Genomic DNA, 22,479 nt, shown 5'->3' on the forward strand with positions numbered 1-22,479 from the left:
CGAGCTCTGCCCTGCAGGTGCATATCCCGAGCGCTCGGCGAGACAGGGCCGTCCACCTTCTGGGGACAGCTGGCAACAGAACCGGGAGCAAAGCCTTTGGGGCCCGATCTTCGTACCACCTCCTCCAGCAGCAAACCCCACGCAGTTGGCCGGTGTGCCCTGGGCTTGCCAAGAACGGGAGGCTGACAGCAGGGCAGTGGCTGTGCTAGAAATTAAGGGGCACTGCGTAGAGCACAGCCATTTCCTCCCCTCACGTCCCATCGCTGCTTCACGGGCCTCCTTGCAGCACCACAGCAGGATGGATGACGGCTCGTTCCTGTAGCAGTAACTGAAGTCATACTTAGTTTTACAAATTGCCTTTCCTCCTCACTCTCCTCTCTCTAAAAAGGTTTCCTGAAGCACAGCCTGGTGAGTTAGTCTGTGCATGCTAGATTCAAGATTTGCCCCAAACCCTTAAGTGAACCACCTTAACAGCTGCCACAAAAGCCAACAACCTCTAATCGATACCTTCCATGTTTAACACAGAAACTGCCTCTCCCCAAAACATTCCCATGCCTGCAAAGAACAGCTAAGTGACAACAAATTTAAGATGCTCTTGTTTTGCATGGCTTAAGAACCCCAGGCAGAGCCCATCATTTTCCAACAGCAGCATGTACTTAACAAAAAGCAGCAGCGATGAAGGCAATTGAGACACCTGCGAGATACCACAAGACACGTTAAAAAAAAAAAAAAAAAGATATTCACCAAGGCTGTAAACGCATGTGTGTTGCATGAAGTAACGATGCTTAAAAATCATTGAAAACGTTAACACAATGAACATGAAAATATTGAATGCATTAGAGTATTTTTGCATGACTTCATCCTAGATCTTTTTATTCCCTAATTTGACTCTGGTTTTTAGTCTAGATTATAAAGAAGATTTAAAACAGGGAGCTTTTTTTTCTCCCTTCCAATGAAGCCTTCCCATTAATAAAAAGGAAACAAAGAAAATGAAGAAAGTGAGTAGTAAAACTTTTACAACATAATAAAATATATCAGAATCCCAGTGCAGCAGGATTGGAATTGTCTAAAGATGCTGAATTATGATAGCTTGTCATATAAAGTTCAGTCCAGAGTATTAGCAATCATATTCTCTAGCAACATGTATATAATTGGTAGGTCTTCATTATAACCCTCAGTTTTAAAGGCTCATAAAAACTGCGTTTTACTCATAATTTGCAGGAGGAAAAAAGAAATTCTTAAAGGAAAGGAACATCTTTTTCTCAGTAAGAAAGACTTTGAAGGCAATGCACCGTATTTTAAAGCAAGCAACTCTAAGTGCGCTCTCTTTCTTTTGCATGCTTTGATGGGGTATTATACAGGCAGTTTAAAAAGATAAATATGTATCTATAGCACGCAGACTAGAAAGAAAATCAGTATCACATGCTATAGAGAGGAACCTTCTGAAAGTATACTGTAAGCAAAGCACACCACATTATTTTTGAATACAAGTACTGGGATACTCTAAGGTAAGTATCTCAGTGCAAAATTGTAACCAGAAGTAAAACAAGCAAACACAAAAAGAAAGGAGGCTAGTTTACGAAACATACATAAACTACGTTTATTCGCCTCAGTACTACAGCATGAAAAATAATTATGAAAGTATTACGAGCACTTGACACTCACAGAAGGCTCCTAAATCTCTTCGCATTTTCTCAGTTTCTTCCTCGGCACTCTAAAACAAAATCCTCTCAGTTTGTTAGCGAGTCAGCTACTGAGTGCCATAAATTTCCAATTATCCCAGCCATCCCTGGACTCGCCAAGGCAAAGCTACGGTAATGAATAGGATGCTGAAGCTTCTATATGGAACAGTAAAACACAACCTGCCGTCAAACCCAGACATTTTAACTTTATACTTTTGCCAGAGTAAAGCCTTTTTGTAAATAGAGCGTGTTTGTTTTCAAATAAAACTACTTCAAGCTGTTTCTGGAAGCACAGTAAATAGTAAAAAATAATAACAGCAACAATTTGCATTTGGATTTCAAACCCTGATGAAACAAAGCCAGCACACGTCAAGCCTAGCGTTTTCCTACCTGGAACAGGTAAGGACCAGCTCTCAAATGCCACCTTGGGATAGCTCAGACTAGTAATCCCGTTCATGTTTAGATGAGACACCAGCATGAACAAGAAAAAAAAAATAATCTACCCCGTCCTCTTCTTTTATTAGCAAAGCCTAGAGCGGCGGTTAAGACACAGAAAGCAAGCCGAGGACCCGGACTAACCCAAACACGCTGCTCAAGAGAAACACGTTTAAAAGAGACTTACTGCTTGCCATGTGACTTGGTGAGGTATGCTGCCCATTGGGTGTACTGGAGGTGAGGTCAATAGCCATGTTGGAGTGCTCCCTTTCGGGTGAAAGCTCATTGTCACCTGCTTTCACAAAACAAGTCACCCATGAGTTTCCATCCCGCTGTCCCACAGAGACCCCCTGATTAAGAGCTATGCCTCGCTGCGCCCCTGCCCATCCTCCCTCTGCGAGGGGAGCCTTCCAAAGCCTGTGCGAACTGGGTTCTCAGTGGCCACAAGTAAATATTTGACTGACTGATTTTAAGAACCCCCCTCAAACCTACTGTCACTAGTCTCTTATGAAAAATCCTGCCCCAGCTGCTTCGTCTCAACAGAAGCGAGGATTGCTTCTCTGTTTGCAAACACTGAGAATCAGGACGGGGCAGGAACGGGCTGAAATATTACTTTACAGGACAGACTTTCCCTTCAGAGGCTCCAGCTAACTGACAGTTAAACAACGCACTCGGAAAGACGCTTTGCCCTGACACAGAAAACAGGAGAAATGCACAGTGAAAGGCATTAAAAGTTTCTGGCTGCAATGTGGATTTTTGAAAATGAGCTCTCTCTCTCTCTTTTGTAAAGTTCATTCATCCTCAGCAAATATTTAAATTGCGAGGTACTCACCCATGAGCCCATACCCACACATTTCTCAGCCATACACCAAGTTTATGTTTAAATGCCATTAATTCAGCGGCATCTCAAAGCAAAGCCCATACAGAAGCAAGCTAAAGTTTCAGGTGTCTGCATGACAAAAAGATAGTGGGAAAAGGAAAGTAATTCGGAATAATCAAATAAAATGACTACTTACATGTTATATATCCATCAGCAGCCTCTGCTTCCATAGTCAAAGTGCAGTGCTGCAAGGCAGAAAAGTACACCCTCAAAGACGCCTGTCAGTATCAACCATTAAATGATTAAACTTACTTAAAGCCCTAAGTAGTTACCCATTTTACTGCTGTTGCAACCATTGCCTAGAGAAACACACAAGTGTAGTGCATGTGCTCGTCTGCGAATCGCTGAACTCTTCCTGCAAATTATCTGAGCAGAGAAATCCAGCTGTCCCCTGGGCAGCCTGTGCTGGGATCTTCTTGGTCTGACCAAGAGCTGTTCCCCACTCGCCTTTTTACCTGATTTGAATTTTCCCTCCCCAGACTTTCCACTTGTTTTGTCCAAGACAGGATTGCAATTCGTTATCAATTATCAGCTCTCACAGCCAGAACAGACTTGGAGGAGATTGCTACTCTTAACAATTGCTCTTTTCACACGTACTCCGGGAGACTCCATCCTGTTCTGAACGAAATAAAGCCTTCTGCGCCCATGCCCCCTCGAGAGGGTCCTCACGAGCCTTTGTCTCACACCACCACACACACCTGTACACGCACCTGCTCCTTCTAACCTTACTGATCTGCCCCAGCACGGGGCTGAACGTCACACTGGATGCTCCCAGACCATGCATTTTTTGGCATGAAGCAATCTTAAAGTTTCTGGAAGCACTTTGCTGACACAGAACAAGCTATTACTTTCCAGAAACCCAAGTAACTGTATAGAATGACACCCCCTAGCTATCATTTGATATATATTGAGAAAAAGAAAGAAAGAGAGAGAGAGAGAGAGATCAATAATCATAACTATGTTCTTTTAAGTGGAAAAGTTAAGAAACTGACATGACCAGAGGAGAATTTTATTTCCTCTCTCCCTCCATGGCCTCTTTTTTGCCTTTAGTTTCAAAACTCTCACTGCACCAGGCAGCTAAATTATTCACAATGAGCCATTTCTGTATTGATCGCCAAGTATATTTAGCCCTGGCTCCTGGAATTTCTCCATTACTTACTGGAAAACAGGCAGCTTCACTTCTTGTCTCCAAAACCACTTCCCTCCCCCTCCCTTAACCCGCTTTCCTCCCTCCCCGACCCCCCCCCCCGCCTCTCCCCCAATAAATAAATACTTTTCTCTCTGTTCTTCCTTGGTATAAAGCAGATCAAATTCCCAAGGCATTCAGCACATAACACTTAAATTTCAACCTGCCCGGCTGCTACCAAACTCTCTTCGGTTACTGATTTTTCACATGACTTAAAAAAAAAAAAAAATCTCCAAAAAGTTTCCAAAACAGGTAAGCTGCTTCCTCAAAGCCCTTCAAAATTACCTTATCTTCCCCCTAGTCCAGGTAGGCAGGCACACACTGAGAAAAAGAAAGAAACATCAGAAGCAACAGGGAAAGATCATCCCAGCCAATGAAGTGGAAGGAAAGAAATGGGAGGAAGGGAGGAGGAAGAGAAAGGAAGGCAAAAAAGAAACACAGAAACATCCGTAACCAAAATTAAAACACGGTTTGGCTTTTATTTTTTATTTCTCCAAGCGGGGGGGAGGAGGAGGAGGAGGAGAAGGGGAGGGGGGGGGGGAAGAGGGGAAAAAAAGTTCGGTCACCATTTTTAGGCTGCGATGGCAAATCCCGGCTGCTAAGCTCTCCTTTGCACGACGAATGAAGGGGAGGGGAGAGGGGGAAGAGACGGAGAGAGAGTTTTTGGGTGTGCTGAGGACACAGCGAGATGGGGAAAGTTTAAAAAAATAAGGAAAAGGTTGGGGGGGGGGGGAAGAGAAAGCCGCCCCCGGCACTTACAGGTGGGGCATGCGGAGCCGGGCAGCCCGGGGTGAGGCGGCGGGGACGGGCGCTCAGGAATGGCACATAGTTTGAGGGAAGATGAAGAACAAAAAGGGAGAGGGAGGGAAGGAAGGGGAGAGGGAGGGAAGGGGAGAGAGAGAGGGAGGGAGGGGAGAGGGAGGGAGGTCAGCCGGTGCTACAGCAATGCGATTAACCAGGAGGGAGAGAGAAAAACTTGATCCACCGGTTCCTTCCCGATCGGCACGGCAACGGGAGGCGAGGGGGGGACCCGGGGAGGCTTTGGGGAAGGTTTGAGGGGTTTGGGATTTATTTATTATTTTTCTTTTTGGGTGGGGGGGTTCAGCGCCTCAGCGCCCGCACCCCGCCCTGCGAGCCCAGGCCAACTTCCCCGGAGCGTTTAAAAAAAAATAAAATAAAATAAAAGCACCAAAAAAAAAATAAAATCCACCACAGGTCCTCATCCCTGCCTCTGGCAGCCCTCAGCACGACCTGTCAAAGTAACCCAAGTCCTGCCGGGGGGATTTTATTCATCGCCCCCCCTCCCCAGAGGGCTCCTCAAGGCAGGTGGCGGAGGGAAATGGCAGTTGTGGCCGGGGAACGGCCACCGCTCCTCTGCTTTACCGTCGTATTTCTTTATTTTCGGGGACACACACACACACACACACAGCAACAAGTCGCCCCCTCAGCGACCGGCACTTGGGGGACCCCCTGGGCAGGGGGAGGAGGGGGGGGGGGGGGAGGTGGAAAAGGGGGACAAGAAAAAAAAAAAAAAGAGGAATGGAGGAGGAGGAGGAGGAGGAGGAGGAGGAGAAGGCAGGCGCGGCTTTACCTCAGCGAGTCCCTTCCATCCCCCTTGTGTGTGTGTGCGGGTGTTTGTGCGGGGCACGGCGGCCGGCTATGGAAACTGAGGCAGCGGCGCCGTAGCTAGGGGCGATCCGCCGGGCGCTGCCGCCTCCATCTTCGGCGAGCGAGCCGGGGGTTAGCCCGGGACCGCCTGGTCAAACCCCGAGAAACCGATCCGCCGCCGGCCGCCACCGCCGCCGCGCTTTCCCCCCCCCCCCCTTCCCCTGCCTCACACGCGCCCTGACACGCTCACACGCAGCCCGGCCGGGGGCGCGCAGCGTGAGGGGAGAGGGTGAGGGAAAGGCGGGGAGGGGGGGGACCCGCGCGCGTGCCCGCGCCGGCATGGCCGCTCAGCGCGCTCGGCAATCGATTAGGGGACGAGGAGCCGCGGAGGCGCGCACACGCGCACGCGCGCCGCCCCCTCAGGGCAGCGCGGCGGCAAGCGGGGCGCGCCCCCCCCCCCCCCCCCTTTCCCTTCCCTCTCCTCAGCCGTCGTCGTGAGGGAGGGGTGGGTGGGTTGTCGTCGGAGTCATGATTCAGCACTTCTGGCTTTAACCCTCTTTCAAGTGTTTCCCTTCGGAGCCCTGCTGAAATAAATGCGTTTCCAAGCGGTTTTCAGTCAGAAATAAAGCGTTTCCCACAGCAGCCACCCCAAAGACACCACCTCATGCCCCCACTGAGGACACCGAGTCACAAGTGACGTGCTGGGCCTCATGGAGGGCCCAGGCGGAGGTGTGGTGGTGAACACTTAGGGCACAGGCACCCCACTGCCTTCATCGTGTCACCAGAGGCACCCCACTGCCTTCATCATGTCACCACGGACACCCAACTGCCTTCATCGTGTCACCACAGGCACCCCACTGCCTTCATCACATCACAACAGACACCCCACTGCCTTCATCATGTTACAACAGGAACCCCTCTACCTTTGTCATGTCACCACAGCACCCCACCTAACCCCACATAACGTCTCGGTCCAGTGCCACAGGGTCGCCCCTCGACATCGAAGCTGAAGGGAGGGATGCGGGCGAGTGTGGGGTGCCAGAAGGCGCCTGGGTTAACGCTCAGACACTCTGGTTGTGTGTCGTGTGTTACATACACAAATATTAAAGCCACTTAAATTTGGAAAGTCAAGTGCACAAGCATTAGGAAGCATCAGACTCTAGGCTGCACGTACACTCCACCATTACACCCAACGGGAGCTGACAGGGAGTTATCCTTCACCTACGCTGGTCACCAAAGGGGAATACCACATGTTTTGCCAGAGTTTCAAACATTTTCTGACTGGAGTACCTCCACCACTACATAGCCATATTCTCTGCGTATTTATGGCATATTTAGGAGCATGGCAAGGCTGTAGGTATCTCCAAGTCTTGCATTCAAACAAAATCTTACCTACATCCTCAACTCCTACTCCAGCTATGTGCAGGTGTAATGCTGAGATCCCATTGCAAGAGGCACTATAAACCCTCCCTTATTAGCTTGGCCACTTCGTATCGAATGACATCCTGCTCTGCAGTGACAGAGCCACCCTATCCTGAGAGAGGGAGACAAACTCCACTTTCAAAAATACATTAAATTATTCAGCGAGCCAAAAAGAGTGAAGTTAATAGCTCTCTCCACAGCGCTACAAATTTTAGCCAATTAGTCATTACGCCACATCTGTGAAGTGGGTTAATTTAACTCTTCTCATTTTGCATAGGAAGGAGGCAGAAAGGTTAGGGGACTGGCCCAAGGCCACAAAGAGCTGTACTCAGAGCTGAGCCTAGAAAGCAGACTTCTTGTTTCCCACGCCTACGTTTCAACAACTAGACTTGGCTTGCCTACATCAGAAAATAGACTGGCATAGCTATAGCTGTGTAATTATACCATAACAGCTCTGCCGGAATAACTCCCCTTGTGGACATTCTCCTCCAGATGGAAGGTGACTTCCCAAAAGCTGTCCAAATGAAGTCACTCAACGGCAAACACTTTGGTCTTGGCATATTTTTTTTCTTTTTTGGGGGTCAAAATTCCTGAGGTACAGGTCTCAACAGCGCTTTGAAGACTTTGATAGCTTCTACAGGACACTGAAAAGTGGGAATAAATGCAAGAAGTGTCACTGAAATGCTAGAAGTTTTGTTGTTGGGATTTTTATGATGCTTTTCATCAAAATGTTGAAAGCTGAAAGCTTCCAGCTGGCTCTCCTTACAGGTAATAATTTAATAACTAACAGCTCTTCTCCCAAAGCTGCTGGAACCGGCTTGAGTCGTGGAAGCTGATGGGAAAAGCCAGACCCATCCTCTACAGTAATTATTTCTGGTTTTAATCCTGCTGCTCCGTAAGCTCTCAAAACCAAATGAAGCTGTGAAAGCAAGCAAGAGTGACCAAAGGAAAAGCAGGGGACAGGCAATAAAGTGAAAGAGTTCACCTTTAAAAATCAATATGTTAACTCCAAGGACTGCAGAGATGACAGCATCTTCACTACAGCAACACAGGCGTGGGGGCGAATCACTTTTTTTCATTGCAAAATTGAGCTCTGCCTCAGCTCGGGCTGCAGCGAGAGCTCCAGCGATTTACATCGACCACACACTCCTGCCTCCAAATTACACTTGCTGGAGTAGCTGTGATGATCTTGAGGACTAAGTGACGGTTGAGGGATCAGGAGAACAGCATTCACATCTGACCGTGGGCAGAGGTCCTCTGTGTAATTTCAGCCAGGTCATTATTCCTCTGCATCTCAGTTCTCTGTTTCTAAAATGCAGTGAATAATGCAATGAGAACATTATTCCCCCCATCTCATGGGGATGCTGGGAGGAGAAATTAATTCCTTATTGCTCATCAGTAACATGCTTTGATAGGCCAGTGATGGGCTTAGCCTGTTTTTGGCAAAGTATTTAACTTTACATGCATTTAACTCTTGTGTGTGCGTGCGTGCATTTATGTGTTAATTATTACTCAAAACAAAAAGGCTTTTATGTAAATTCTGGCTTAAATTATCTAATCCTCCTTTTTCATGGGCCTTTTTATAAAGCTCAAAGTCTTCTAGGACTTAGCTCCCAAAAACCTTGTGTTAGGTATTCACCTAAAGAACAGCTTATCACACCCAAAGCTCGCTCCAGGTTTATTTAGATTTAGCAAAATTTTAAAAGGCGTATCTTACACTGTTGCCTATGAACACCACAAAGCTGCAGACCCCCGGATCAGCTTTCTTGCCTTTGGACTGAATCCTCTCTTCTCTGCCCACAGAAGGGGCACTTTGAAGACAGGCTGGACCAAATCCCAATATACTTTGAAGAGGACAAATGTAGACCGTTCTTTACTTAACTGTGTTGGGCAATCTAAAACCATATAAGCACTAAACTATTCATTATTCCATCTCCTCCTCTTTACTACAATAAGGCACTGTTTTATGCTTATACGCACCAATAAAGAGACCTATAAAGAAAATAATGAACATCCTTGAATATTTTCAGGCCATACCCTATTAATTTTAAAAGGGACTCAACATACTGCACCCCTTGTATTTCACCAAGATAAAAGCCTATAGATTAATTCCTATTAAAACAGTTGGTATTTTCAGGACATGCAGATGTAATTTATGGAGAAGCACAATACTCATAATAGCTCAAAGGCCACAGAAACTGTAGATCTGTGTCTGTTACTGTAGTTGTACAGGCATTCATTGTACAGAGAGCAGTTGAAAAGACAGAGTATGTAATCTGAATACTAAATTTGTGAATAGTTTCTCACTTGGGCTGGTTAGGCTTTTCAAGAGCAGCGGATGCTTTGTGGGGGACTTTGTAAAACATTCCGCTAATATATCACATGGTTGCTGTATTTTCTTCTCTTATCTTTACTGTTGGAGCTTTATTCATGGAGACACAGTATTTTATTCTTAGAAGGCACCAGCTCCTGCTCTGTACTCTCCACCTGAATTCAGCGTGCTCCGTGTGAGACAATTTTCACAACAAATACTGCTTCCTTCTACAAAGCGAACAGCTATAAGTGCACATAAACCAAAAGAAATTGAGATTCCCTCTCCTCCCCACCACATACTCAGAGTGCTTGATACTTATATCCAAGTTAACTTGTTACTTATATCCAGTAGCTGTTAACAATATCCAAGTTGCTTGGATAATAGTATAATATTTTACGTTTTACTATCAACAGTAAAAGTATACAGGTTTTCTCTTTTATTGTAGAGATATAAATGTATACGGATACATCACTTACCAGGTAGGTGGGACAATTTTTGTGTCCTAACATTTAATTATGACTCAAGCTACCAGCAGAGAATCCTTGAGCAAGGGATCATCTCTTTGTACAGCACCAAACACAGCGAGGATTTATGCGCGACCAAGCATCCCACTTAATATTTCACCAAAATTAAAAGTCAAAGTGTGTTTTGCTTGTGACTGGAAATCTCAGTACCAACAGAACTACATCCACCCAGTATTGAGCAGAGAACAGCACAGCAGTATGACATTCATTAAGCAGCTGATACAAAAGTATGCTGGATCTATTCAAATTACTGGCGGGTGAGGGCAGATGGGCAATTGCTTCTCAAGCTGAAATTTAGTACAAATCCCAGGTCTCTGTTATGTTTGGCATTGCAAAGTACCAGGGAACATTCAGGGACAAATGACTGGACTTATGGCTTTACAGCATCTGAAAATCTGTCAGGAAAGTACATGTAGTCCTCCTGTTCCTCTGTGGCAGAATTCACATGAATCTCAAATGGCCCTAAGTTCCCAGTTGGGTTTGAAGGGACTTCTCCAGGACAGATGTCTTGGACTACCTGCCAGAGTTCAGCATGGGCCAGTGGCTCCTGAGGGGCCAGGAGGGAAACCCCAGGCAGGAACCCCATCAGCCAGGGCCCTCCCCACAACCCACAGGAAGGGAAAAGGGGAGTTGGTCAAGTTTAACCAAGAGCCCTGCTCTCTGAGAAGGCCTGCAGGGGTGAGGCAGGTCTGGTGTCAAGCCAGAAAGTCAATCTGCAAGTTATTATCCACGAGGTCCACAGCTGTGGCCAGGCTGGAGACCAGCAGAGCCCAAGCGAAGAACAATCTGAAGGTGCTCCTGGCCTGGTGGCAGGCGTGTGGGTGGAGGCCCCAGCCGAGGCTGGTCATGGCCCTTAGGAGCTGTTAGTGCCTCCAGAGTGCTGACACCATGCAGCCAGCTTCAACACCAAGCAACTTTGGGTATGAGCTTTCAGACAGGCTGCTGTGAAGGTAGATGCTCAGACAGATTGTGCATGCTTCTGCTCAGCTGTGGCTGTTGAGCATCCCACTCCTCCTTTGCTGGAGTGATGCTGTGCATGAGGGAAGTAACTGGCATCTTTTAAGTTCACATCTCACTTTACCCTGCAGGTGCTGGCCGACCTGCCTGGAAGTTAAACAGCCCATTTTCTACCTGGATGGTTGCATGATTTCCATCAGCGTCCCACAGCCTTACTTCAAAACACACAAGGGATGTCCTGGTTATTCATTTCGCTCTTCACTTGCCACCTTTGCAAAAACTACAACACCTCCAGCATGCACGGCAGGGGACAGGCAGGGATCAGCCCCCCCGTGCCTTCACCTTATACTAGCGCCACTCAGCACAGGACCGCATCTGCATTAAACACCAGGGCTGAAAAGCTGCCATCCAGACCAGTCTGCTGATCACTGCAGAAACAGTATGTCGTCAGTCTCATGAGTAATGAAGTCAGAGCGTAAAATTGTCCAAGAAAACAAAACCGCCCAGCTCTCCACCTCCCGAAGAGGCACAGCTGAGCCAGGGGCTGACAGACACCATGTCATCTCGGAGGTGACGCACAGCCTGGAGACTGAACGTAAACCTCAGTGTGGGGGACTCAACATCAGCTCCTTGCTCTGGAGAAAGATTTTCATCTCCCCCTCCATTTCCAGGGGGCACACAGCTACAGGCACCTCGCTTGGCCTTGTATTCCCAGGCTGCTTCTGGAGTCCGTGGAAAAAGACTGATGCATCCAGCTTGCAACTCCAAGAACAAAAATTAGACTCCTGCCCGTAGTCACTCTCTAGAGAAGCATTTCTTTCCCCAGTGACTACATGGGGAGGCTGGATATATCAGCTGGCTAAATTACACTTCCAGTGGGTGAACATCCTTGTTCATCCCTTAGCTCTTCACCTAGAAAATAAAGCTGATGATATTTCTTCTCCCCTGTCAACTGTGCTGAGAATCCTGCAACACCGCAGTGAGAGGGGCAAAGGCTTGAATACAGCTGTGATGGAGGCCAAAAGAGTATATAGCAGGAAAACATTTAAAAAACAGGGGTTTGTACTTTTTTTTTTTTTTTTTTTTTTTTCTCCCATGTCATCATATAAGTGTCTTGATATTTGATTGTGAAAAGATGGTCACCTTAAATTAACTGGCCACATAATCAGTTTAAAGTGGAGTTGGGTTAACTTTGATTAACTCCGGGCAACAATTTAGATCATAAAAATAAAGCATTAGCATCTTTTTATGCTGCTCTCAGTGTTACATTAAGCAGTGTTTGACCACAGCCTTTTAGAGCTGCGTGTTAATTTTTATTGCGACATGTTCTGCTGTCTCTCTTCAGCAGCAGAGCTGACGAGTGGCTCATGGCCTTTTTTCAGAGACCGTTTTGTTTGGTGGTAAGGATTTCTTCATTTCTCAAAGTTTTATTTATTATTCTTATTTTACTCCAGTAAAGGAACAACATTTCTCTACATCCAGACATTACCCGCAAATAACTGCGCAAGCAAAGAAAACATAACTTCATTCTTGTGGTTTGAAAATGCCTCTTTTTTTTCCTGTTTGTTTGTTTTTAAGAGGGAGGTGTTTCCATTTTTTTTTTCCATTCTCCTTTAGGGATTTAAATCAATAAAGACATAATTCAGTCTATAGATTAAAAATAAAATCTTTCCCTCCTGGCTTCTGCTAAAACACTGTCATTCTTTCTGAGATCTGGAAGAACAAATGTTACTTTCTGTTTCCTGACAACATAAGGGAGTCTTTTAATTAAGATTTTGGTTGGTGGAACAATGGCTAAAGATGTCACGGTATCAGCTATCTTTTTTTTGCTGCACAGGCCTGAGCTTACACCACAAACGTCAATAGAAATTTTCTTACTGACTTCAGCTGAAAAGACCCAATCGAAAGCCTACAAAAGTGAAGAACAAAGACTCCCATTTTACAGGATTATGAATCAGGACATAAGTAGGAGAAAACTTTTGCAGATATTAAGATCATCTTCATCTTCATGTTAAGGATTCTTCCCTGAATTGCTTAGGCCAGCTTATTGCATCCTTATACTGCAAAAGACTTCTTCCCAGAAGAAAACTTTCCTGGTGCAAACCACTCACAGAGTTTATTGTGAAGCCATATAGAAGTATGGGTGTCAGCTTACTCACTGCATTAGAAAGTCAAATGCTTTCAGTAGTGGCTTGTTGCTGTTTGGGGATTGTTGGTTTTTAATTCAACAGGGGTATAATTTTGCATTCAGCTCAGAAGTTTGGTTAAAAATAGCAGTGAAAATGATCCTTAACATACAATGTTTTTCCATGGACATTGTATCCTAAGTTAGCCACAGGTCTTTAGCACTGACTCGATCATAAAGCGATTTCCACGCTGTGCTGAGCTGCCTTCGCTGGCCAACAACAGAATCACGACCCTCTTGCGAGGTTATCGTCGCTGGTTCACGCAAGGTTTTGGAACATTTGCACATATGGCATTTTGAAATAAAGTGTTCTTCTGTCTGTGGATGGTGGTTTTTTCTTTGGAGAGCTGAAAGATCTCTGTTGAAAAACCCTCACTGAGTTGTCATCACCCTAAAATTGGAGGTTCTGAAAGAGGGAAAACTAAGACAAAGCCTTCCCTATGAACTGTTATTTGCGACTGCTTAAAGCAGATTGAGCTACGGCAAGAACACCAGGCATTTTCCCATTTCTCTATGGGAATGTTCTTCACATATTTTTTTTTTTTCCCACTGCCTCCTTTAAGAAGTAGTTTCTTCCTTTAGATAAGGGAAGCTCCATCAGCTCCTGCATGGAGCAAAACTGACACCCACTGGCCACCCCCAGTACTTGAAACGCTGTGAGCCAGTGAGCAGACCTCGCCTCGGGGCACAGCCGAGGTAGGAGGAGGTGGAAGAACCTCCTGGTGCACCTCAGCAGCTACAAGTCCAGCAGCAGCCCCAAAACCCCACCGCCGTGAAGTGGGACGATGGGCACCACGAGGCGCAGGCTGCCCTTCCTTCCTCTCCTGGCGTTGGGGAATCAGCCAAACAAACTCCTGCTCCATGAAAAAAATCCCTTTCTGTAGAAAGATGGACCAACATTACTGACTTTTTTTTTGTCAGTAATGACAAAAAATGACAAAATTCTGCTCCCATGGGGTCCCTCTCGTCTGCATCCCGAGCCTCTCTTCTTCCTCCTCACCCTGCAGCTTTATGTCCAAGGCTCCCAAAGGTAGCGTTGCAAACCCAGCACCGTCCCTGTGCCTTGTGAAGAAGTGTCCCTTTCCGCCTCCCCGCCGCAGCACAGCCCAAACCACATTGGCATTTATACACTTATTTTTCAATCGCATCGCATGCTTATGTCTGATTTGCTATCCACTTAGGCACTTTCAACATGATTGCCTGGTAAGCAGCTCCTTCCTACCAAATATCTTTGTTTTAGATTATATTTATCTCCTCGTGGAGAACTTCAATCTTCCCCGAGATTCAATCTAATTCTCTTATTTCCGCCACATGTCATATATCATCATGTGCTACCCTCTGGTATTATTCCCTGCTCCCGTCTGGTCTCGGGAACTCTCCTCACTCTGTTATATGTTACTGGATTCATATAGTACATTATCTTCTACATGGAACATGTCACCTCGCTGAACGGTACATTATTATATTTTATGTAACCAGCGTGCCCTTTTATGCCTGCGTGATCACTTTGCACTTTAGCTATTTTAAACATCACGGTAGTACATTATTCAAAATTTAATGCACGGCATCTCCAAAGCACTGTCCTGTTTCTTATCACCCTTCCCAGGCAGTAACTTCAGCTGTTAAACGGGGAGGAATTTTTGTTAACGCTAAGCAGCTTCAGCCCGTGTACTTTCCTTTTTTTTTTTTTTTCCTTTTTTTTTTTTTTTTTTTTTTTTTTTTCCTGTGCCACTAAGCTGGCTCAGCCTCAAGGGAAAAAGGAAACTGGGGTAAACTGTGCTCGCCTTTTCAGCCCACTCACCCGTTTAGCTTTTCTCACAAGGGTTTTCAAGGATACGCGAGCTCCACTCGTGTTTTAAATAATTGTATTTGGGGACTTCCAACAGAGACTAGTGCTCTCACTTCGGTGTACATTTTTGATTTTAACTTCTCCAGGTGAGCAAAGTGTCACCTTGCTTTGCGTTATTTTAAAGGAAGCAGATGAGGTTACAAGATTATTCGGTGATGTTTGATAGCTAGTTAATTAATAATTTGAAGTCAACACGTGGCAGCAGCCTCTCTAAGAAGAACAGAGGCCACGGTGTTGCTCTGCAATTTGTACAATGCTATTTACATCCACTTCAGCCTCAACTTGTTCTCACCCATGGCCAGGGCGACATCAGAGGGAACCAACCAAAGGTTTTAGGGTCACCCATTGCCATGTGGTCAGCATAAACACTCTAAGGGAGAAGACCTCACCTTGATTTTCTGAGTCCAACTGCTTTGAGAGGGTCACGGCTACATGGTGTTACTTGTCAGCATGCAGGGATGCTCAGTCTGCTGAAGCCTTTGGGAGCAAAGGAGCTGGAAGGAGCTGGAGGGACAGCCACGTCCAAGCACTGATGTGCCAGGGGCCTCCAACGGCATCGTTCCTTATCACAGCTCACTTTGGTTTGGCTTGCCTAAATTACAGTTTCTCCCTGACTAAAACACGCAGCCCTGTGGTCGGAGGACCAGGTGGTTACTGGGAGAACACGGAGCCCTTCGATGCCCAGATGTCACCACTTCACAGAGGTGGTTCATGTAGAGGAACCTCAGGTTGTTTAACTTCCAAATTTCACTTTTCAATGCAATTGCTGAAAAGGGACCCACCCCATCACCCTCCTATTTGCTTACTCATGGTCTGCAAAGAAGGATTATGTTCTCTAGCTCTCAGGGCAGGGGCACACAAATAGGTTACTTGTTTGCAAATTTGCCAATTCCCAAGCCCATAATACTAAGGATATTATGCTGATGTACCAACCTGATCTTATTATGTTTGGCTTTTTAAAACCGTGCATCACATCCCCTCTACCACATCCTGATGAGACTTCTTCACTCAGCCGTAACCAGAGAGGTTAGCATCTTACTACCTACCCATCCTTCCACCTTCTCATGTCAGTACTGAGCAATACATCAGCAGCAACAGAAACCATCATCTTTCCTACATAGCAACAACCGATTTGAGGACACTTCTGAAACGGGAGCCCTTTGCAAATTTACCCTGACACTTCTGAAGGTTTGGATTCTGAGAAATCTGTCAGAGAGGGAAAATGTGGAGAGCTTCAAAGTCACCTCTGAATATATTTCACTGGGATCACAGACACAGGTGGAAGCAGGACGGTGGAGTTTATGCTGCGGGGTGAAGCCTAATCACCTTTTCTGTACTTTGCTCTATGTTTATATATGTTTATTTGTTGGCTCAGGGTTGGATATGAAACAAGAGGAACTTCAAGACTTGGAAACCCTGAAAAACATCAAGAGCTAACAGCCTTCTGACGTCCCATACCTTCAACAAAATACCTCAAAACATGCACAGAAACCCAGACATCCAGACTAGAGGCACAATCCAGGCACTTCTTATAAGCGATGTGAATTCTTGGAGGAAATCCCAAGAGCCATTTTTAATGGTACTTTCAGCACAAACTTGTTTATAGAGGCACAACCAGTATTTCCATGATTTCACCAGCTACATTTCTGTTGTAAGACACCTGCTTGTGTTTTACTTTGATAACTATTAGTAAGAAGTATTAATATATATTTTTTCCTGGTCTTTCAGCTTTCCTGTCAGCTGAGTGAAACATATAGACCTTTTCCTTTCAATTTTTAGGTTCAGGTCCCAGTCCAACAAAGTGCTTAAACCAATAACTCCATTTACAGCTGGCCCTGTCTTGATCAGGATTATGGATTAGATGAGCTCCAGGACCATCCCTTCCAACCTAAATTCCCCCATTACTAATTCCACATTAGTACTAACAGTGCCTTATATTTTGAGTCCCCCAGGGCCCTCAGAGTGCTCCCGTGGCCATCAAAGACCAACCAGGCTCAAAGACATGACAGTCTATATATACAAGAAGCAACAGATATCAGAGGCAGCATAAGATACAGAAAAGGAGTTGATTTCCAGTGGTTGAATCATTTTTGCACTATCACTGACATCAAAGAGTGGTTTCAAGGGAAGTTGTCTACTCATCCCAATTTTTTTTTGCCCTTCATGCATATTTAAAATCCATAGACAATTTCCAGTCTTTCAATGACTTCTCATTTTTTTAATTATTTTATTTTTAAAGGTATTTGAAAAATACACTGATCAAAGGGCTTTGTGAAATTGTAGCTTGCTTTCTACCTTTTCATAAATAATGGAAATACACAGCTGAGGCATAGCAAGCGTGTGGCTGTACTATTTATTGCTTTCCTCTGGGGAGCCATTTATCCTAAAACTACTACAGTTTACTTTCTAAAACGTGTCTGATTGTAACACTTGCAAATGTAGATTTCAAAAGTTGGCTCCGATAATTTATGCTCTCACGCTTCCAGATCACACGTTATTTTTGAAGCTTCCCTTTTCACAACGATGTTCCCCATTTTCACTAAAACAAAGCAGAGGAAAAAGAAAATAAGCCCACCTATGGTTTAGCTAAAATGACAGCTGTGGAGATGAAGTCAAATTTCTATCACGTTGCTCTCAGTGTCATATTATTCCTTTCAGGCCGCAACCTATGCCACGTGTACAAAGACTGAAAATATAGGGGAAAGGTGGAAGTCTGTACTAACTACTATACATTTACTGATACTGTTAGTTCAGAATAGGAGAAATGTGGAAAATAAAAAACTAATCACACAAGCTTATAGTGCCTGAAGACACATCCTTTACAACTTACTGCAACAGAGAGAAAAACATGCAATGTGATGGACTGCTCGCCATCAAAAAAAACAACAACAACCACCTTTTTCTCCCCCCATTTTGGTTTCTACCAGTCAAACTTTAAGAAATATCTATCCCAAACTTAACTTTTCTACTTTTGGAAACATATTTCTGGATTTGGGATCTTCCGTTCTCTTAATAAAATTAAAAAAAAAAAAAAAAAAAAAAAAAAAAGAATCATGATGAGGGGAAATTATTTCACCGTCCATATTTTTTTAGTTGAAATTCAAGTTTTCTGTTAAAAAAGGATGGAAATTTTTTTGTCTAGTTTTTATCTTTGTTCTTGCTTTTAGTCCATAGCTGCAGGCGAGGCACCAGACAGCAGAGGACAGAAAGAAGAAGTCCCCAGCAAAGGTTCTGGGGAAGGAAAACAGATGCAGGATAATTAAGGAATAACATTATTTGCCTTATTCTGGCCAAGTTCCTTGTTCAGAGTTAACAACGCTCAAAATTCATGGTTTTTCTGCCCCTGTGTTTAAGGAATGAAACCAAGGGCAGTGTCACAAATGTGGGGGCGTTGCAGATTTACAACATGCTGGCTACCATGAGCTAATGGCAGATAATTTTTGGTGTGCATTTTGGAAGGTGCAATAGCAGACAGCCACACGCTGCAGTTACACGTGCTTGCATGTGGTCTGCAGGCACGTGCAGGGCATCAGATGTCCCCATCCCCATCCTTCCTGAGCTCTTCAGCATCCTCACGAGTGCCCCTGCTAAAACAAGAGCCTCTCGCGGAACAGAACTAGGGGCCTGGGGGCTGCTTGCTGCCTCCTCCAGTCGGAAATCTGCCCCCTTCAAAAGGCTTCTAGAGCAGGAAAGAGAGGGGTAGCTTGCACAACAGAAGCCAAAACTTTCCATTACCCTTCAGCTTTCTTCTTCTGTGGTGAAAGGCAGACAATTTTGATGTTTATTATCAGTTTTTCCTATTGTTACTGCACGGGCTTAATGTAACTGCCACGCTATAATAATATACATCTGCTCTTTGAAATGCACCGGTGAACGTCAGTTAGGCAGCATTTATGCTTCTCGTGGTGTCAGAGCAATTAACATCCCCTTCTTTTTAAGTAAGCGATGAAACAGTACATTAAAAGGCCCCGCAGAACAAGCCAGAAAGTGTTCAAACTGTAGCCAAAAATAAATAAATAAATAAAATCATAAAGAGGAGGCACAATGCTCTGGATACATAGCAGCTCAAACCCACGAACACGGGGGGCTTTAAGCAAGGGTGCCAGGGCTACACGTGGGTGAGGTGGTGAGATGGTATACAGGTGAGGGGTGGATGATGTATGGATGTGGCCCCTTTCCATTCCCAGGACCTGGGAAGACTCGTGGTGGGGTGGGAAGGGAGAGCAAATCACCCGATGCCCCACGAGCAACTCCTGAAAGGGAAAATCCCCACTAAGGGAAGATCCATCCTGAAGCAGAGGCGCTCCCTGCACCAAATCCCCTTCGTAACAAAGCATGGGACATCACCTCTGGACTGGCGACCCCTGAGCTGCTTTGATTTCCTTTTGTTCTCCGATCCACTCGCCCACCCATAAACCTCTCTTGTGCTTTTTTTTTTTTCTTATAGCATCGAGTTTCATTAAATGTTTACGATCCTATTACAGGATACTGCTTGAGATTACTATTATAAAAGGGAGTTGATAAAACTTCATTATCTGTGGTGGCAGAGGAAGAATAAAATCTTACACCTTCAAGTTTGTCCATAACATTTGTTGTAATAGCTTTTTTAAAAGCCAAAGCACACACACACAAAAATCCCCAGCAACCAAACCCGCCGTAGCTGACACCAGTGTCACGAAATGTCACGATGCTGGAAATTGGCTGCATCAAGCACATCAAGAAAACTTTACGAAAGCTACAATTTCATTGTCACTGCATATATTATTTCAGGGCAGCACTTTTTTCGTTTCCTGTGTTACTACAGTGGGAAGTACCCAGCTATTAAAGTACAGCAGCGTAACCTCAGCGAGGACCAATTTATACCCGAGGCTGGGTGCCGAGCTCTGCAATTCCTGTGATCTTTTCCTTTAAAAAATAAATTGCCGGTACTTTAATCATTTATCAGAAGGAAGAGAGTGTTTGTTTCAAAGGCGCAGAGTAAAGGCTTTAAAATTATACTCTGCTCAGCCTTGGCTTCTGAGTGAATGCAGAAGTAACAAGGATTTTAGGATCTGCAGAGACGTTTTAATTCCTTTACCTTCTGCAGGTAAGAAAAAAAAAAGCAAACACCTCTCTTCCTCCTTCCTACCAGGTGTACAAGAAGGGACATTTTAATAATAAAAACTGTTTTCAGTGTTGAGTTCTCTAAGAAAGAAAAAAAATACACCAACGCTAAAGCTCGGCACTGACAGCCCCTGCGAAATTCTTGCCTCTTCCCCACCCACGGCGTTTTAAGAGCCTGATTTCACTGCAGAGGGAAGGCGAAGCAGCAGGGCCAAGGGAGATGTCCCCGAGGCCTACGGGCGAGACCTGTCACCCCCTTGTATTTCTTGTGCTTCCTTCAGTTTCCCCCTTTCTCCCCCAAAACCGCCGCTGTGCGCTCCTTTGAAGGCAGGGCCCCGCTCACCAGCTGTGGGCTCCAGATGTGCTGGGGGGTGGGCACCCACCTGGGGGCCTCTCCTCTCCCCACCTGCCCCAGTTCAGAGCCTGTTTCCTTTCTGCTGTCTGAGAAGAAATGAGACCTGGCAAGGCCAGGAGCTCCCTGTTCATCCCCTCTTTTGCAGGAGAGGTTTAACGGGAAGGCAGGAGCGCCCCTGCTGCTGATGGCCCCCGTGCTCACGTCCCCGCCACACCTTGGGCATTAAATTCTTGTTTGATAGCTGGGATGGAAAGCACTGATGGAAAGCTTGAAAGAGGCATTATCACAGAGCTGCCACTATCAGGATTTGGGGCTTTCTGCCCACATGCAAGAGAGTGGGAAGGTGTTTTGAGACCGTCCTTGGACAGGTCTGTTTGAGAAGCAGCTTTGTGGGACCTCCTGGGCTTTAACCTGGTGCAGCTCAAGCCCTGGGGGTGGAGGGCTCAGCAAGCATCATCAGCCACAGCTCCTCAGAGCTAAAAACGAAGCTGGAGCCTATTAGTCAGAAACCACCTCAAAGCTGCCGAGCCGGAGGATGCTGAAGCCCCGAGTGTGCTATTTAACACCTGCCAGCTCGTGCTGCAACTGTATCCTACCGGGCTGTTTCCAGTTGCATTTGCGGTTAGCGAAGCAAAACCCCAAATCTTCAGCGATGACTTGAATGCCTTTTGGCTCAGGCTGCTGCTGACAAGCTCCAACGCTTGGCCACCGATAGCCCCAGTGCAGAGCAGGCCCTGAGAAAAGCAGGGGTTGGATGCCCCAGCTCTGTTTTAGGGATGCTTTGGTTTGGGGAGTCCAAGGGGGTGAGGTTGGAAGGGGGCCCTGGGGGTCACCAAGCAGGGGAAGACAAGCAGCAGAGTGATGGGTTATAGAAAGGAGAAGAAAATAAGCTGTAGGAGAAGGACACTGCTAGGAATGCATCATTTCCTAAAGTTCAAGTCACCCTGGATGCCCAAATTGCTGTGCAAACCCACAGCTGCCAGCCCAGGAATGCACCCACAGCCATGGGGACGTGGTTACGGGGCTGCTCCACAGCCCTGGTCCCTTCCAGCCCCTCTCCCTGCTCCAGAGAGCGAGATGCTCCTGGCACCAGGTGGTTAACAAGCTGTGGAAACGGGGTGGTTTTATACCAAGCATCCCTTGGGTATTCCTCTTTTAAGAGAGAAACTAGAGGAATCAGCCACTGGGGACCAGAAGCAAATATTTATGGATGAGATGCACTTATTAAATTCCCTTTCATGGCTGACCTCTTTTTTTCTTTTTTTTCTTTTTCTTTCCTTTAAGGGGTTAAACAGCTTAAAACCGAGCTATCTCGTGCCCATGTCCCCCGCTTCCCAAAGGGGACGGAGCCCTGGCTGTGCTGTGCTGCGAGACCTGCTGTATTCTCCCACGGCCGCTGGTGTAAGCTAGACTGCATTCCTGTCTTTCAGTTGTCAGGAGAGTGTGGAAAGAAGATATTTATCGCATTAGCCCTGCACGATCAAGGAGAAGGCTGGCTGTTTAAGGATGCTTTATTAATGAACGCTAGAGGACATCTACCCCTCCTAAGGTACGAGTGGCTTGTTACTGAAAAATGCAGGGAGATAAACAGCCCAGTCCTCTGTCTTCTGTGGCTCTCCAGTAGGTGTGTTACACTAGACATGGGTTATTTATGAGCCGCAGATAGTGCCCAAGGCTAAACCTACCACTGCCATTAAAAAATAAAAGCCGACGTAACTGACAGAGCGCTCTGCTGCTGCTGGTTTAATAACGCAGGTGTCTTTCACATGACTTGAAAGGCCCAATCCAAAGCGTATCAAAGTCGGGGATAATTTTCCTATTGACTTCAAAGACGGAGCAGCCCCAGGGGGCGCAGGGCTGAAACCCCCTCGCAGACTGCGTAAAGCCCCATGTCCCAGTGGAAGTTTTTCCCCCTCCAAAAGCAAGCATTCAGGAGCTCTGCCATCGGGGAAACCCCTCCTAAAGTTCACTACACCTGT

At 45.9% G+C, this 22,479-nt stretch overlaps 1 protein-coding gene across 21 annotated transcripts in view; it reads right to left on the minus strand.

Annotated features, from left to right (window-relative positions):
* Nucleotides 1-22,479, minus strand: part of IKZF2 (IKAROS family zinc finger 2) — a 137,917-nt gene that overhangs the window by 109,844 nt on the left and 5,594 nt on the right. The window contains exons 1-4 of one of the 21 annotated variants that reach the window (XM_084523171.1): nucleotides 3,453-3,573; nucleotides 3,270-3,363; nucleotides 3,134-3,182; nucleotides 2,305-2,412 (exon numbers count right to left, since the gene is read on the minus strand). The exons of 1 other annotated variant lie outside the window; for it this stretch is intronic. In XM_084523171.1, coding sequence (XP_084379297.1) covers nucleotides 2,305-2,412; nucleotides 3,134-3,182; nucleotides 3,270-3,293 — 181 coding nt within the window. In that variant the 5' untranslated portion in view covers nucleotides 3,294-3,363; nucleotides 3,453-3,573. 19 more of the 21 variants (XM_084523176.1, XM_084523157.1, XM_084523159.1 and 16 more) reach the window with 19 other exon arrangements.

Source organism: Aythya ferina, assembly GCF_964211825.1.
Source record: "Aythya ferina genome assembly, chromosome: 6".
NCBI classification, from domain to species: Eukaryota; Metazoa; Chordata; class Aves; order Anseriformes; family Anatidae; genus Aythya; species Aythya ferina.